This window comes from Chelonia mydas, chromosome 8, assembly GCF_015237465.2.
Source record: "Chelonia mydas isolate rCheMyd1 chromosome 8, rCheMyd1.pri.v2, whole genome shotgun sequence".
Taxonomy (NCBI): Eukaryota; Metazoa; Chordata; order Testudines; family Cheloniidae; genus Chelonia; species Chelonia mydas.
In genome coordinates, this window is record NC_057854.1 from 43,200,132 (window position 1) to 43,216,985 (window position 16,854).

The 16,854-nt window shown below is 50.1% G+C and overlaps 1 protein-coding gene across 17 annotated transcripts in view; it reads right to left on the reverse strand.

Moving 5' to 3' along the window:
• PACS2 (phosphofurin acidic cluster sorting protein 2) overlaps positions 1–16,854 on the reverse strand; it is a 211,015-nt gene that overhangs the window by 44,182 nt on the left and 149,979 nt on the right. For all 17 annotated transcript variants that reach the window (XR_005226407.2, XM_037906252.2, XM_043552553.1 and 14 more), the window contains one exon: positions 13,796–13,838. Coding sequence is in view for 16 of the 17 variants with exons in the window: in XM_037906252.2 (XP_037762180.1) it covers positions 13,796–13,838 (43 nt within the window). In the remaining variant the exon portion in view is untranslated. The remainder of the gene's footprint in view (positions 1–13,795; positions 13,839–16,854) is intronic.

Sequence of the window (16,854 nt, forward strand, 5' to 3'; positions counted from 1 at the left end):
AGAATGAGTCAAACCGTTTGTCTGTGTTCGTCACCTGGGTTCTCCTGCTGGTGAACACCGTGCAGTGCAGTCTCTCTCTTGGCAGATCTCAGTCTTACGCCTAGGCCATTGTCTCTTCCTGCCTCTGTTTCACGGCACCCCCTGGGCCACTCATCTAACTTGTTTCCCCATCTGTCAAATGGAGTTACTGTTCCATTTACTGATGTCACAGGTGGTTTGGGAAGCAGAGTCATCTAGGGCGAGATTGTTGCCCCAGCTCATTACAGGAAACACACTGTATGCAGATCTCAACTCCACTGCAGAAGGGAGATGGCCAGCCACTTCCACAGCCCTCCCAGTGCTCTCTGCAGGAGCTAGGATTCTTGTGTAGTAAGGGGGTCGGGCCAGGGAGGGGAAAATTGGAGGAACATGCATTGTTCCCTCAACCCCGGCAGGGAATCCACACAAAGGTAACATGCTTGTTAGCTTTTCTATGGAACCCCCTCTATTGAGAACTTCTCTTAAAAGGGGGGAGGAGGCAGTGAAAACGCACAGGAGGGTTAGGTGGATGGTCCTGTACCACTAGGACAAGGTGGTGTCCACATGGTTTGGGAGCCAACCCCTTGCTTTAATTGAAAGTGTGTGCATGAGTGGGGGGCAAATCCCCCTCTCCTAATGGGAGGAATTAGGAGGAAACTCCACAAGGGGAGCCCTGTGGAGTCCCCACGCCATCTTCACATTTGTAAAGAGCTTTGAGTCTCTTTGACAGAAGGCTCCACCATGTATAAGAGCAATGTGGTGTTACAACATGCAGCCTGTTCCCAAAGCTCTCTAAGGAATTAGTACAACAGCCAAGAGAGAGAAATTAAGAGGCATGGAGATGAGATTCTTCCATATGAGGCCTCAGATGAGAGGCGTCTGGAAGTAGAGACATGGGAATGCTGTTCCAGATGGGAAGAGATGCAAAGGAGAAGGCTCTTATACACAGAGAACAATGGGTACAGGCGCGCCTTGGAAGGATGTGCAGTAGACAAAAACATCAGGGACTGTGGAGTATGAGAAGTTGTCTTGCCCCGTATCTGAAGGACAGATTTAGGGCACTTGAGTTCTATTCCCAACTCTGATTCTGACTTGCTGTTTGATCCTGGGTAAGTCACTTAATTGCTGGGCCTTTGCACCCCATCTTTCAGGCTGCTCTAATACTTACCTACCTCCAAGGGTGCTGGCAGACTTAAATATGTAACGTGGCGGCAGAGCCATGGCAACAGGCATTAATGCAGCCTCCCCATGGGGGGGCTGTGTGGGGCCCCAGGCCTCCATGGTGGGACGGGGAGCTGGCCCCAGGCCTCCGCAGGGGCAGGCTTGGGGGGCAGGGGGGAAACCGCCCCCCAGCACGAGCTGGCGGAGTGGAATGGGTTGGGGCCAGGTCACTCCACTTCCTGCCACCTGGTGAGCGCAGGGCAGGCCCGACCCCGCACTCACGGGGCGGCGGGAAGTGGAGCGACCTGGCCCCAGCCCGCTCTGCTCTGCTCCCCTGGCTTCCAGCCTCAGGGCTTGAGGGGCGGGGGGGAACCGCCCCCAGCACTCACTGGCGGCGCGGAGCGGGCTGGGGCCAGGTCGCTCCACTTACCGCCGTTGGTGAGTGCAGGGAGTCCAACCCCTGCTGCAGTCCCCAGGGGAAGGGCTGGAGTGAGGGTGAGGCTGGGGTGGAGCAGGGGCAGGAAGAGGTGGGGTGGGGGTGGAGCAGGGGCGGAGCCACGGGGAAGAGGCAGAGCAGGGGCTGGAGCAGTATGCAGCTGCTTACTTTGTGTATGGGTAGGGACGGCCCTGGCAGCGTTGTCATAGCCATGCTGGTCCTTAGGTATTAAAGAGACAAGGTGGGGGAGGGAATGTATTTTATTGGACCAATTTCTGTGGGTGAAAGAGCAGCTTTGGAGCTACACAGAGCTCTTCTTCAGGTCTGGGAAACATATTTCCAGCCTCACAACTAAATGCAAGGTGAAACGGATTGTTTAGAATAGATAGCACATATTGCAAGGGACCATTCAAGGTGGAGTGGCCTGTTAACACCTCTGCAATCATAGGACAAAAAACAGGAGGGTTAGTGTCCAGTGTGTCTGTTCAATCCATGATTTGTAGGCTTTGTCTACACTAGCATTTTTGTCCGTCAGGGGTTTGAAGCCCCCCCCCCCACCCCCAACTGACATAAGTTGCACCAACAAAAATGCCAGCGTGGACAGCGCTTCACTGGCGGGAAACGCTCGCCAAACGACAAAGCTACTGCCCTTCGTTGGGGGTGGTTTTATTTTGTTGCCGGGAGAGCTCTCTCCCGGCAACAAAGAGCAGCTACACGTTGAACCTTACACTGATGCAGGTGTAGCAGCACAGCTGCGCTGTCAGAAGGTGCGCAGCATAGACAGCCATAGTGTCTGTGTAGCAGAGTTATGAATTTAAGCTCCCAGGCTCGTCTTTTGAAAGCGTTGTGCAGGTTTCCTTTGAGGATGAGGACTGAGATGTCAGAGTGATCTCTGTGAGACGAGTTCACCCACCGGTGATGTGATATTGTCTTTTATCGCTTTCCTTTGCAAGTTCATTTGACAGTGCAGTGATTGTCTGGTTTCACCCACAGAGTTACTGGGGCATTCGGTGAGGTGGATGAGGTACACCACCAACCCCCCCCCCCCCCCCCACCACTTTTTGTCCTATGACAGCAAAGGTGTTAGCAGGTCATTTCACCTTAAATGGTCCCTTACAATATATGCTAACTGCCTATGCTAAACAATCTGTTACACCTTGTATTTAGCTGTGACACCTTTCGCAGACCTGAGGGTGTGGCTCAAAAGCTTGCTGTCTCTCACCACCAGAAGTTGGTGCAATACAAGATATTACCACACTCCATTTAATGGCATTTCTCTGGATGTAACGCAATAACTTTGATCAGATGTGGCATTTAAATTCCAAAATTTCAAGGCATATTCTAAGTATCAGTGGGCTGAAGCCTATTGATTTTGGTGAAAAATCAGAAACCCAAAAGGGGAGAAATGGCACAGGGTCCCCCTGGTATGGTTAGCAAAGCTAGCAGGTTCAGGTACCTCTGAAAGTGCTGGCTAAGGGCAGCCACTAGCACGTTTCAGTATTTATATTGCAACTGACTATGGTAGGAAAGCTGGCGTCAACTGTCACTGATTTGCACAGTTTGGGCAAAAAAATTTAACAAAAAGAAAAATCACTCCACATGCTCTGTGGGCAATTACTAAGGCTGTGTCTGTGCTAGGGATGTGCATAAGCACAAGTCCCAGTTCAAGGCCTGGCTGCAGACAACAGAAATCCCTATAGTAAACCTGGCCTAAGATATTCAGCAGAGCCTACTGAAATCCCAGTATAGTCTTTTTGCCAAGTTTAACACTCTAGGGTGAAGGCTCCAGGACACTTTGCAAAGGAGAAACTAATTGTTTCACTGGCAAACCCCCAAAACTCACCCAAAAAGCCTTAATGTCAGAATCAAGAAAATCCCGGCAGATCCTGGCTGCGAAGTTGTCTGGTCATTTTGTTAAGAACATTTTAGAGCTGAGTGTTTTTTCCTGCTATGAAGAAATATGCAATGCAAACTGATGTGCTGCTGGAACCACCACTGAAAAGCTGTCTCCAGCTGATTCCCTTCTCAAGCACCTGCCTGGGGCTGGAACTTTGAAGCCCAAGTAAGAGCTGGTCTCTACACAAACATGCACCAAACTCACTTCTATTTCATACCTGATATTTTAGAACAAGTCTATGAGCAAGTCTACACTACAAAATGAAGCTGACCTAAATTACGTTGACCTAGAGCCACTGTAGCAGTTGAATCGGTTGTACACGTCCACACTACACTCCTTGTGTTGGCAGTGTGCGTCCTAACCAGCACTTGCACTGATTTAACTGCCAGTGTGAGGCACTGTGGAATGGTTTCTGAAAGGCAGCAACAGGCAATGTAAGTAACGCAGCGTCTACACTGACACTGTGTCGACCTCACTACGTTGACTTAAGAGCTACACCTCTCACAGAAGTGAAGTTATTCAGTTGGTAAAGTGGAAGTTATATCGGTGGGAGTTACGTTTTAGTGTAGACGCTTACAGAGTTAGGTCGACGTAGGCAGCCTTACATTGACCTAACTCTGTTGTGTAGACAAGGCCTGTGTGGCCGCTCATTTAGGATTAAGAATGTTCTGTTTTAATGGACATGGTTAATTCCAAGTAAATTAGCTACACTGGCGTATGTTTGTATGTAGCCCAGCCCCACAACGACGTTAAGGTGAACTCTAAAAGCAGCACCTGTGCTCTTTATTGCTGCTGCCTGGTGCGAATGGCCTGCTTTCACAGACGGGTGTTCTACATTTGACGTTACGTGCAAGCACATGCACTCGCACCCCCACTTCCCACCTCATCCCCCACTAATATATTTGCCTGGAGCGAATTGGGAACTCCTAATCGATGCAATTTGAAAAATGTGCTGCCTCCCAGGGGCCTGCTCCATATTGCTGCCCCCTGGTGTGGGCTTTCCCTCCCGTCCTCTCCGCTCCCCCATTCCCTCCTTCAGAGGCCCAGGACATGGCTGGTGCAGCCAAATCAGTGCAGCTTCTCTAGACATTAACATGTCAGTGCTAGAGTCGGGTATCTCATGGCCTTTCCGGGCTACAAACGGGAGCTTGTTTGTTCCCCCAACAGGGCCCGGTGCTCCTGTCCAGCTCTACAGAGGGCCCAAAGAGTCAGGCTGATGCAGTAACACTAAAACTATCATTTTTCATGTGTTCTGACAGATCAGCTTTAGTCTCTCCTGCCCTATGAGCCCTGCACAGTTGGACTCAGAGGCCAAGATATTTTCCTCCTGGGAAAGTATGACCTAGGCACCCATTGGTGCCAATTGGCAGAGGGTCCGGGGGTGCATAGGGGTTTACAGAGATCCCCAGGGTTGGGTATCTGCATAATAGTTCACCGAAGGGTGGCATGTGAGATCGCTACTGAGAGCCAGTAGCCCACTGGTTGCCATAATCATTGTGAAATGTGTGTATGGATAATGGTAAAGGAGCTATGTATCTATACTGAAAATTATGCTCTCAAGGTCTTGGAGTTGAGGCAGGTCACCAGGAGGTGCCATTGTGGAGATAATTCCTTTCAGGGAGGCAGTAACAGGCCTCTTCCGCCATCTGACCATTTGTGTATGTATGCCACACACTGTAGGCTTATTTGCACACTGAACCAGGTGCCAAGTGAGAAATTGCAAAACCTAGAGGAAGGAACAAATAGCAGGAGGATGTCCTATTGACAAACACAGACATCGGATTGGTCTGGTATATCTTGAAGCACAAAGGGACACACTGAATAGTTCAGAGGAGACAAACTGACAAACATGCTTGTCTAGGTAAAAGGGGATGACAGCCATGCCTGGCTGTAAAGCGCTGCAAGGATTTGGAGTGAGTAATACTCTGCAAGACACAAGTCTCTTGTTCATTAAGTCTAGGCTCTAGAATGCATGTTATGATTTTATTGTATATGTAAAAGACAGTTACCTTTTCCATAACTGGTGTTCTTCGAGATGTGCTGCTCATGTCTATTCCACAATAGATGTGTGTGCTCGCCACATGCAGCGGTGCTGGAAGTTTTCCCCCTAGCTGTACCTGTAGGGGGGAGCACCCCCCTGTGACCCCTGGAGCGGCATCTGCCTGGAGCAGTATAAGGAGGGCTGCGCTCCCCCCACCCTCAGTTCCTTCTTGCCAGACAACTCTGACAGAGGGGAAGAAGGGTGGGATGTGAAATAGACATGAGCAACACATCTCGAAGAACACCAGTCACGGAAAAGGTAACTATCTTTTCTTCTTCGAGTGATTGCTCATGTGTATTCCACAATAGGTGATTCCAAGCTAAATCTGTTGGAGGTGGGTAGGAGTTCACAAGTTCTCGGGACGGAGTACTACCCTGCTGACCCCGGCATCATCCCTGGCCTGGAAGATGATCGCATAGTGTGAGGTGAACATGTGAACCGAAGACCATGTGGCGGCCCTACAAATGTCCTGGATGGGGACGTGGGCCACGAAGGCAGCTGGCCTGACCAGGACAGGGGAAAGGCATCGGAGATAGTGCCCCTCCCTAGGCCCCCCTGGAGCAGAACCCGGGCCATCGTCAGTTCTGCTGGGTTGCAAATAGGTCCACCTGGGGAGTACCCCACCTTCGGAAGAGCTGGTGAGCCACTTCCGGGTGTAGAGACCACTCATGCTGAGAGGAATAATCCCTGCTCAAGAGATCCACCCTCACATTCCGGGCGCTCGGCAGGGGAAAGGCTTTTAGGTAGATGTCGTGGGCTATACAGAAGTCCCACAGACGTAGGGCTTCGTGGCAGAGGGCAGAGGATTGGGCCCCGCCTTGTCTGTTGATATAGAACATCGAGGCTGTGTTGTCCGTGACGACCCTGACTATCTGGCCCTCCAGGTGCGAGCAGAAGGCCATACACGCCAGTCACACCGCCTTGAGTTCCTTGACGTTTATATGACGGGGTAGGTCTTGTATCGACCACAGGCCTTGGGTCTGAAAGTTCACCACATGGGCCCCGCAACACAGGTCCGACGCGTCGGACACCAGCTCCAATGATGGGGCCCTGTCCCTGAATGGAACCCCTTGGAACATGTTTGGGACGGACCACCACCGCAGGGAGGTGATCACCGAGTTCGGTACGGTGAGGACTTTGTCCATTCTGTCCGTGGCCTGGGAGAACTGTGAGGCCAGCCACAGCTGGAGGGGCCTCATTCTGAGTCTGGCGTGACAGACCACATATGTGCACGCAGACATGTGACCCAGCAGGTGCAGGCAAACCCTGGCTGTCGTCACGGGGAACCTTGTGACCGAATCAATGAGTCCTTTCAGGGTCTCAAACCTGTCTGGTGGGGGAGAGGCCCTGGCCGACACTGCGTCCAGTAGCGCCCTGCTAAACTCTATGTGTTGGACCGGGACTAATGTGGACTTGGTATTGTTTATCAACAGGCCCAGGGCAGTACATGTGGACAGGAGGAGTGCCACATGATCCCTCACCTCTTACCTGGAGGTGCCTTTGACTAGCCAGTCGTCCAGATATGGGAATATTTGGACCCCCCGCCATCTGAGGTAGGCCACTACCACCGCCATACACTTTGTAAAGTGGAACTCCTTGGGCATTGCCTCTATAGCTCCTAGGTCCAGGAGCTGCCCCACCTCCTACTTGAGCAGGGCCTCGTGAGAGGGGTCCCCCGGAAGGGACAGGGCGGTTGGGCGGGGAGGAGGTAAACTGAAGGGTGTAACCTCAGGAGATGGTGCTGAGGACCTTGGGTTTTGCCGGAGGAGGGACATAGAGGCCCAAGGTCTGGAGAGTCGTGCATGAGTCTTTCATGCCATGCAGCCGTGTGTCTGTTTCCTCAGCAAACAGCCTTCCCATTGAAAGGGAGATCCTGCATTGACGACTGCGCTTCGCTGGAGAACCCAGAGAGCAGAAGCCATGATGCTTGTCTCACGGATGCCGCCGAGGCCATGGACTGCGCGGCAGTGTCTACTGCATCCGAAGCGGCCTGCAGGGATGCCCTTGTGGCCGCAGTCCCTTCCTCCACGAGCACCTTAAACTCCTTCTTATCGTGCTCCCGGAGGGAGTCCTCAAACTTGGGGATTCCCAGAGGTTAAACTCGTAGTGACCCAGGAGAGCCTGAGGGTTTGCTACTCATAGCTGAAAGCTTGACGACGAATAAACTTTTCTCCCGAAAGTATCCAGCCTCTGAGAGTCTTTGTTCTTGGGGGTCGGGGCTGGTTGCCCCTGCCGCTCCCTGTGGTTGACTGACTCGACCACCAAGGAGTTGGGTGCCAGGTGGGTATACAGATACTCGTGTCCCTTTGTGGATACAAAGTACTTGCGCTCCGCCTTTTTAGAGATGGGAGCCAACGAGGCGGGTGTTTACCACAGGGCATTTGAAATTCTTGCCACCCCTTCAAGGTGGGGCAAGGCCATCCTGCCTGGTGCTGAAGTGACAGCACATTGAACAGGGAGTCTGAGGACCTCAGCCTGGAGGTGGAGGTTTGCTGCCACCCTTTTTAGGTCTTGGTGAGCCAGGTAGTCCTCCTATGGGACGGAGGGGGGGCGGGGCCTCAATCAGCTCCTCCAGATAGGATGAAGCGGGTGCACTGCTTTGGGTGTCGTCCGGCACCGGCGGATCCACGACCTGGTGTGACTAAGTTCCTCCTCTACCTTGGTGGGTCTTGTGCTTATTGGTGGATTTGCTTGCCTTGCAGCTTCACAGCAGCCCTCAGTTTGGCCATTTTCGTGAACCCACAGTCCAGGTCAACTCCTCCTGTGTCTGACCAGGAGTTGGGAGGTTTGGGGGGAATCCAGTCCCGCCCTCTACTCCGGGTTCCAGCCCAGGGCCCTAGGGAATGCAGCTGTCTAGAGAGCCTCCTGGAACAGCTGTGCGACAGCTACAACTACCTGGGCTACTTCCCCATGGCCTCCTCCCAACACCTTCTTTATCCTCACCATAGGACCTTCCTCCTGGTGTCTGATAATGCTTGTACTCCTCACTCTCAGCTCCTAGTGCGCACACCACAAACTGAAGTGAGCTCCTTTTTAAAACTCAGGTGCCCTGATTAGCTTGCCTTAATTGATTCTAACAGCTTCTTGATTGGCTGCAGGTGTTCTAATCAGCCTGTCTTAATTGTCTCCAGAAGGTTCCTGATTGTTCTGGAACCTTCCCTGTTACCTTACCCAGGGAAAAGGGACCTACTTAGCCTGGGGCTAATATATCTGCCTTTTATTACTCCCTTGTAGTCATCTGGCCCGACCCTGTCACACTGGGTCAGACTCCGGGAACGGTACCGAGGACACAGATCCCACCGACCTTTTTTCTGGCGGTCTAAGGATGGACGCCGACGGTGCTTCTGAGGCCCTGGACACCGAGTGAGCCCGCATCAGGGGCTGCGCCGGAGGTCACGGTGCCCACTGGTACCACTGAGCCGGCCACGATGCTTGGTGCCACTGCGCTTGCTGCGGCACCAGCGAGGCTGGCTGTTCGGGCTGGCTAGCTTGGCCTGTAGATGGGCGGCTGCGAGGGGAGGCCAGGCTGGCGAATGATCCACTGCTGCCTTTGGACCGGGAGTATTGGCGGTGCCGGGACCTACATCGGCCACGGGACTGCGATCTCGACATGGAGGAGCGGCGCCAACGGTAGTAGCTGCTCTGCGAACAGCCTCGACAGGTGGACCCGTGTTGGCAAGATGCTGGCTATCAATGCCCGGGGCTATGGTGCCTTGGCGGAGACTTGGAACAGGAGTCTGAGCGGGAAAGGTGTCAACGATCATGCCACGACCGACTGCGGTATCTCCTGCAAGACGAGGACAGATGGCGACGTCCGCCATGGTCCCGTTGATGTTCACTTTGCAAAGACTGCGAGTCCCGGTCGGATGGCACCCATCTGGACAGTGCTGGGAGTCCCGGTCGGACAGCACCCATCCGGACAGTCTGGCCAGCGTGGAGGGTGATCCACATGAACCGAGCCCTGAACGGTCGCTGGATGGTGAGCTGTGTCGGGAACGTTCCTTCGACTGAGACCGGTACCAGGCCGGTTGCGACTGTGGTGATCCCAGCGGCGGCTTGCCTCTGGAGCATGGGGCCGACATCAGCGGAGCTCTGGGCACTGGCATGGACATGATGTCCCTGGCTGCCTGGAGGGCTTCGGGCGTAGATGGCATCTGGACATCCGGAGAGGCCTGCTCTGAAGGGGCCGGGCTACTCCGCTCAACGTGAGTCGGAGGCCTAGGGCCTGAGGGGGATCAAGGACTACCCGACATGGGCCTAGCCTCTGTCCCAGACTTCCTTCGGCGCCATTGTGAAGAGGGAGTCTTTCCGGTAGTCTTGGCGTGCCCCGTGGATGGGAAGTAGTGCCCACTGCACGATGGTACCGGAGGGTCTCCGCGTACTGACGCCACAGTGCCGGGTACCGGTTCGGAGGGCATGCCGGGGTCGGGGTCAGTGCCGACTCCATCAGGATGGCCCGGAGCCTAATGTCCCTTTCTTTTTTAGTCCAGGGCGTAAAAGACTTGTAGAGCTTGCACCTTTTGCTGATATGGGTTTTTCCCAAGCAGTGCAGACAATCCGCATGCAGGTCGCTCCTTGGCATAGAGTGCCTACAAGAGCCGCACGACTTAAAGCCTGAAGCGCAGGGCATTCCCTGGCCCGGGTTCAATGACTAACTAAACTAACTAAATTAGCTAACTGACTACAGGTACTACTGAACAAATGAAGAGTTCTGGGGACAAGCCGCAGCAAAGCTGGAGCTGAGCAGTTTTGACGCACCTCCACTGGTGGCAAGAAGGAACTGAGGGTGGTGGGAGCACAGCCCCCCCTTTTTCCACGCTAGGCAGACGCTGCAGGGGGGCGCTCCCCCTTACGGGTACTGCTAGGGGAAAAACTTCTGGCACTGGTGCACGTGGCGAGCACGCACACCTATTGTGGAATACACATGAGCAATCACTCGAAGAACCCTTTTTTCCAATATTTCTACTTGCATCTCCATCCTTTGTTAAATAAAAGTATACTTGCTTTCACTATAACCCTGTCTAAGTGCTGTGTGAAGCGGGGTGGTGAACTGAGGTGGAACTGGTAAACGGGGGTGTACTGTTCCTTTGAGACAGGGAATCAGTGAATGCTGCGAGTGACCAATGGAGAAGTTGCTGGACACTCCAGGTAGACGCTCAGAGAATGCAGGAGTGTGCCAATTGCTAACCTGCAGAGCAACAGTGGGGCCTCCGAGGCCCAGAGGGCAGGGCTGGTGCTGCCCAGGGTCAGTGGAGTTGGGGAGCTGATCCCTGGCAGATACAGACTCTGCTTCCTCACACTAAAGCCACATGGTAGCAAGGTGCCTCACAGCCCTGGGTACCCAAGGAAGGGTCACAGAAAGTCCCGTGGGAATAGCCGGGAGAAGTCTGAGGATCCTCTTGTAGGCCTCCTCCCAGAGTGTCCCAATGGGGATGGTTTGTCCTCTGCAGAAGAAACCAAAACCTGGCAGAGCTAAGGGGATATACGGGAGAACAAAGCCATCCACCTTAAGATCGTGGGCCTCTGTGGTGCTCCAGCGCCCAGCATCCTGGCCACAGATGACCCTCAAACCCTGAGATGGGCACAGGGAGCTGCAGAGAATAAATACAGCCTGCTGTTGTATTATTTTTGACTAATATTCACGTCTTCTCCCCACCTGTTTCCCTCACTCTATCTGCCCTAGGCCTCCTGAACTCACTCCCTTGGACCTTGCGGAGAAGCCTCCAGAGGGATGGGGTGGGATGGGATGGTGCCAAGTACATGGCAGAGTCCTGCGGTGTAGGAAAGACAGCCACATATGTAGGGTTCCCTCCATGCACAGGTCTAGGGCCAATCCAGACCATGGTAACAAGGCATGTGGCTTTACTGGTGGAGGGATACAAGAAACAGTCGCAGCAATTTAGCAGACTAAAACAATCCTAAGGTAACAGTGTGTGTCAGGGCGGCTATGTACAGAGGATATTGGTAGCTGTTTGTACATCCCAAGCTCATATTGCTAATTGCTTGGGCTGAAACTTTCAATGCCAGGTGTCCGATTTTGAGGGGGGGGGCGGGGGGGTTTCAGCCAAAATGGCTCAACGGTTTCAGAGAATAAGGTTAGGACGTTCTGGCAACTTTCTTTAAAGAGCTCTAGCACCCCCACGCTTTGGAAAAGGGACTAAAAATTAGTAGGGGTTGGCTTTTGTATCAGGGAGGTATCATTTGCTTTTCCCATGAAAATCCGCTCAAATTTGACCAAGTTAGAAGCCTTTGAAAATTGCAGTTTGCTCAATGAATTCTTAGATTTTTAACTGCTAAATTTCCTGAACATTCTATCTGCACTGAGCATGCTCCAGCTCAAAGGTGAGCAGGACTATCCCTGGAGCTGCAGCTCTGGACTATGCCAGGTCTGGGCTCCTGAACTGAGAGCAGATGACCGCTTGCTGAGCCCAGGCAGCATGGAGGAGGAAGCTGCCTGATTTGAGTGCAGAGGGGACCTGGAGTAGATTGGGACAAGGAGCCTGTCAAGCTGAGAAAGGAGACTGGGAGCCAGGGAGGGAAACTAGATGGGGGTTGGACATTGTGAGCAAGACCAAGATAACAAGAGGACCACAGGGAGAGTTGGGCAGGAGAAAGGGGGAGGAGACAGATCTGACGAGGAGCCAGTGTGCTGGGGGAGAACTGGTACGGCGGGGCAAAGACTTGAACTAGAAGCTGGGGTGGAGGGGACTGAGACTGAGCAGTGCTCACATGCTATTTTTTCCACAAAACCCCGGCTTCATTCAGTGCACAGGAGGGCCTGCTCTGGGGATAAATTAGAGCTGTGTAGCGAAGGAGGCTGTTGTCTATAGCACCCCTGCTCCATTTGTTGCAGAATTTGGAAGGAGTGTAGTGAATGAGGCAGGGGATTGGAGAAAGGACAGTCTCATGGTTAAGGCAGTCAAACGCTGCCCTGGAGAACTGGATTCTATCCCTGCCCCTGCCACCGAGTACTATATGATGCTGCACAAGTCATTTAAACCAGACTTTCCATAGGTGATCACTAATTGTGAGTTCCTCACTTTCTGGGGCCCAACTTAAAACCATGAGCTCTGATTTGCGGAAGTGCTGAGCACCCACAGCTGCAGATGAAGTCAATGGGAGATGTGCTTGCAACATATAAAGTGCTATATAATGCCAAATACTCTGGAAAAAGTCAGATCCTGGGCATTTCAAATTGGGCACCTAAAATTAGTGGATACTTCAGATGTTAATCTCTGTGCCTCGATTCTCCATCTGTAAAATGGGGACAATACCCCCTCACCTTACAGGGGTGTCATGAAGATTAATCTATGTTTGTGAAACACTCAGATACTACTGGTGACAAGCATCATAGAAAAGCCAACTTGGAAATGAGTAATTCTGTCATCAGTGCAGGGTTTGAATAGTGTGCAGTCCATAAAGCCTGAGGCCTCACGCTGAACACCCAGGAGTAAAATATTGAATAGCTGTCCATCCTGTGCACTGAATAAGGCAGATCCTGTGGACAAAATAGTATGTGATCATGTAATTAAAGACCATCAATCCAGACCCACAAGGGGCTGAATTAAGGTTGCATGGAACTCCCTAATTCCATTTGAGTGCTTGCTTATGTAACCCTAACTGTTCTTTTCATGTAGTTCTTGCATGTGTGACAATTTTAGCGAATATCCTCCACTCCTATTTCTGTTGGAGGACTGCAATGAGATTGTGACAGCACAACAGGCTGCTAGAATCTGAGCTGCTGTTCTCCAAGTGCATAAGTGGCTTACAGATTTAATCAGGAAACAAACTCTGAACCTTATTACTATGTATGTCAAATGAACCCAGGCACTGAATTCAAGTTTACACTGATGTTGCACGTTTTTTTTAGTGGTTGTCTACACCAAGATTTTTCCAGTTATACCAGCATAAACACCCCATGTGAACATACTTATTCTGGGATAAGAGTGGATTTTTTCTGCTGAACTTAAATCACTTCCGAAGCGACATAAACGAAGCCAGAAAAAAGGCCCTTTTATACCAGAATAGTGCATCCACATGGGGAGTTTAGCGCTTTAAATTCACACCCTACCTTATACTGGCATAACTTTCGCCCTGTCAACAAGCCCTAACATGCCATGATTGCTAACTCTGACCTTGTGCCACTAAACCTATGCATTCATGCATTCCTATAATGTAGATATTACAGCTCCAATCTGGAATGCTACAGACGGCAATGAAAAGCAGACAAAGGTTCTATTACCTGATGTTGCTGAGGACTGTTCCACTATTCCAACCTTTACCACCTGGAATGGAAAACACAATTGAGTTTATATGTATTGGTCAGCTCCATCACTTGAAAAACTGTAAGCCAAAGGCTCAGTCTCACAAATCGCTTTCCCATCCCTCTGGTGATGCAAAAGGGCCAGAAAGATGGCTCGAGTGGGCAGTGGAGTACTCTACTGGTGATAGAAATCCCCGTCTGGCATATAACCAGCTATACCAACTTAACAACAGTCTGGGGTGACCAGGTAGCAAGTGTGAAAAATCTGAACAGGGGGTGGGGGAGTAATAGGAGCCTATATAAGAAAAAGACCCCCAAACCAGGACATCTGGTCACCCTACAACAGTCCCCTGTCCCCCTGTAAAGGGGGCATGGAACCTTGGGATGCTCATCAGCCAGTGTAACTTGAATCAACCCTGAGACTGCTCAAACTTATACCAGAGACCATACCGGTCCCCTGCTGCCCCTAGGAATAGGAATGGGAGCAGAAAGACAATAGAAAACCATTTTTGGCTACACCACTTCAACTACCATTGAAATGCAGTCACATCTGGGGTGCAACACAGTTTCTGTTTAACACTTTACCCCAACACTATGAGATAGCCAGGAAGAAAACAGGTTTCAGAGTAGCAGCCGTGTTAGTCTGTATTCGCAAAAAGAAAAGGAGTACTTGTGGCACCTTAGAGACTGGCAAATTTATTTGAGCATAAGCTTTCGTGAGCTACAGCTCACTTCATCGGATGCATGTATCCAGGAATTTATCACTAGGCAAGATGATAAAACTGTCTGATACAGACAAGGCAGAAGCAGCATTCAATAACTATTCCTGCTCTGTATTTGGAAAGAAGCCAGGTGCTGTATTCATATACAGTGAAAAAACACTTTCCAATCAAATATTAATTAAGGAGGCTGTTAAACAGCGTCTTACAAAGTTAAAAATGTTTAAAAATCAGCAGGGCAGTATAACTTGTATCCAACAGTTTTAAAAGATTTGGCCAAGGAACAAAATGAACACTCAATGCTCATTTTAAATAAACTTGAACTCTAGGGAAGTTCCAGAGGAAGAAAGGTAGTGTTGTGCCAATATTTATAACGGGTAAATGGGGTAATCTGTGTAACTATAGGCCAATTAGCTTGACATCAATGCCGGGCACCAATAATAGAATGGTTAAATAAGACAATCAGTAAAGAATTAAAGATGGTAGCAGAATTAAATACCAGTTAAGTTTTATGAAAAACAGGCCTTTTCAAACAAACTTGGTATTGTTTCTTGATGAAGCTAAGAATTTGGTTTGAGAGAGTTGCGTTGACATAACGTTCTTGGACTTCTGTAGCTTAGTACCACACACCACTGATTTAAAAAATCATAGAAAATCAAGACACCACTGCAACACTGTGGCTAAGAGGGCTAAGATGACCCTTGGATGTATAAGCAGGGGAATGTAGGTGATGTGTAATTACCTCTGTATATAACATTGGCAAAACCGTTACTAAAATACTATATCCAGTGCTGATGTCCGACTTCAAAAAGGATATTGACAAACTAAAGAGTTCAGAGAAGAGCCACAAGAATGATTTTGAAGCCTGGAAAACCTGCTGTACAGTGAAAAATTGAACCAGTCCAATCTATTTAGCTTAACAAAAAGAAGATTAAGAGGTGACTTGAACATGGTCGAAGTATCTAAATAGTACAGGATTCAAAAGGCTGGTCAACCGCAGAAAGTTATTTTGACCTAGTTATGTCACTCGGGGGTATGAAAAATTCACACTCCTGAGAGACGTAGTTATGCCGACCTATCCCCCAGTGTAGACAGCGCTAGGTCACAGAAAATTGTTCTATCAACCTAGCCACCCCCTCTTGTAAGGTGGATTACCTACACTGACAGGAAAACCCGGCCTGTTGGCATAGGTGGGGTCCCTAATGAAGCTCTGCAGTTGTGCCACCGTAGCATTTCAAGTGGAGACCAGCCCCCAGAGGGATGGATTTACCACAGGAAGGGAAGCACCCTTTCTGTCACTACGGCTGTGATGCTGTACTGTTTCTAGTGCAGACATACCCTAAGATAGAAAAGGGATAAAACGGCCCACTTACTGAAAGTGGAAACTTCATAAATTCATACTGGGAAAAGCCACAAGTTTTTGTAGGTAAGGGTGGCAACCCTGCAGCCACTTACAAGAGAACGGCGTGGATTCTCCATCAATTCAGGGCTTTCAAATCAACACTGGATTTTCTTCTAAAAAATATGTTCTCTGGTTCACCTGCAAGTTATTTAGCTCGATGCAGGAATTGCAGGGGGAAATTCTGTGGCCCATGATCACAATGGTTCCTTGTGAGTTTAATCTATGAAATTGGAAGGGGAAATCAGGACAGCAGTATGTAGTTACCTAAATTTGAGTGTGACCAGGGCCCTGAGGCTAAAGAGTGTGCCGAGGCTAATAAATAATAAGTGAGTATGTTTCAACTTGGCAGTTTTATAAATGCAAAATAGAAAGTTTTCATCTTTCTCGAGAGAATGTTCTTCATCCATATTTAAAATAGAGAAGCAATGCTAATTTAAAATAAGTCAATGTGAGAACTGCTGAACCAGTATTCTTCAAACTTTATTTGGCAAATTACAATGAGAACTAAATTTAAGTCAAGAGGAGACTCTTATAAAAACCTGAAAAAGTTGTATTGTGTGCAGTGTTCATATCACTTCAAGCCTAACATCTTAGCTCCTCTCCCTTTCATTAGGAGAGCTGAAACACTTCACATAAGGACACACACCCATTAGTCAGCCATGACTCAGAAAAATTCATTGATCCTGGAGCTTGCATGACACTCAGTCATGAGAATACTTGTCATGGAAAAGTCAGTGTAATTCACCTCACAGCCTCAGGGAGATTAGTACCTTAGTTAATAAAGGAGCATATCAACAGTAGAGCTGCAAAGGCAGATTTCCTGGGAAGGCTACATCTTAGGACAGAAAAAGACATGAAGGTGAAAGCAAGGTCAACCTGAACCATAGGTCGGCCTTAGGATAAGACCTGCTAAGAGC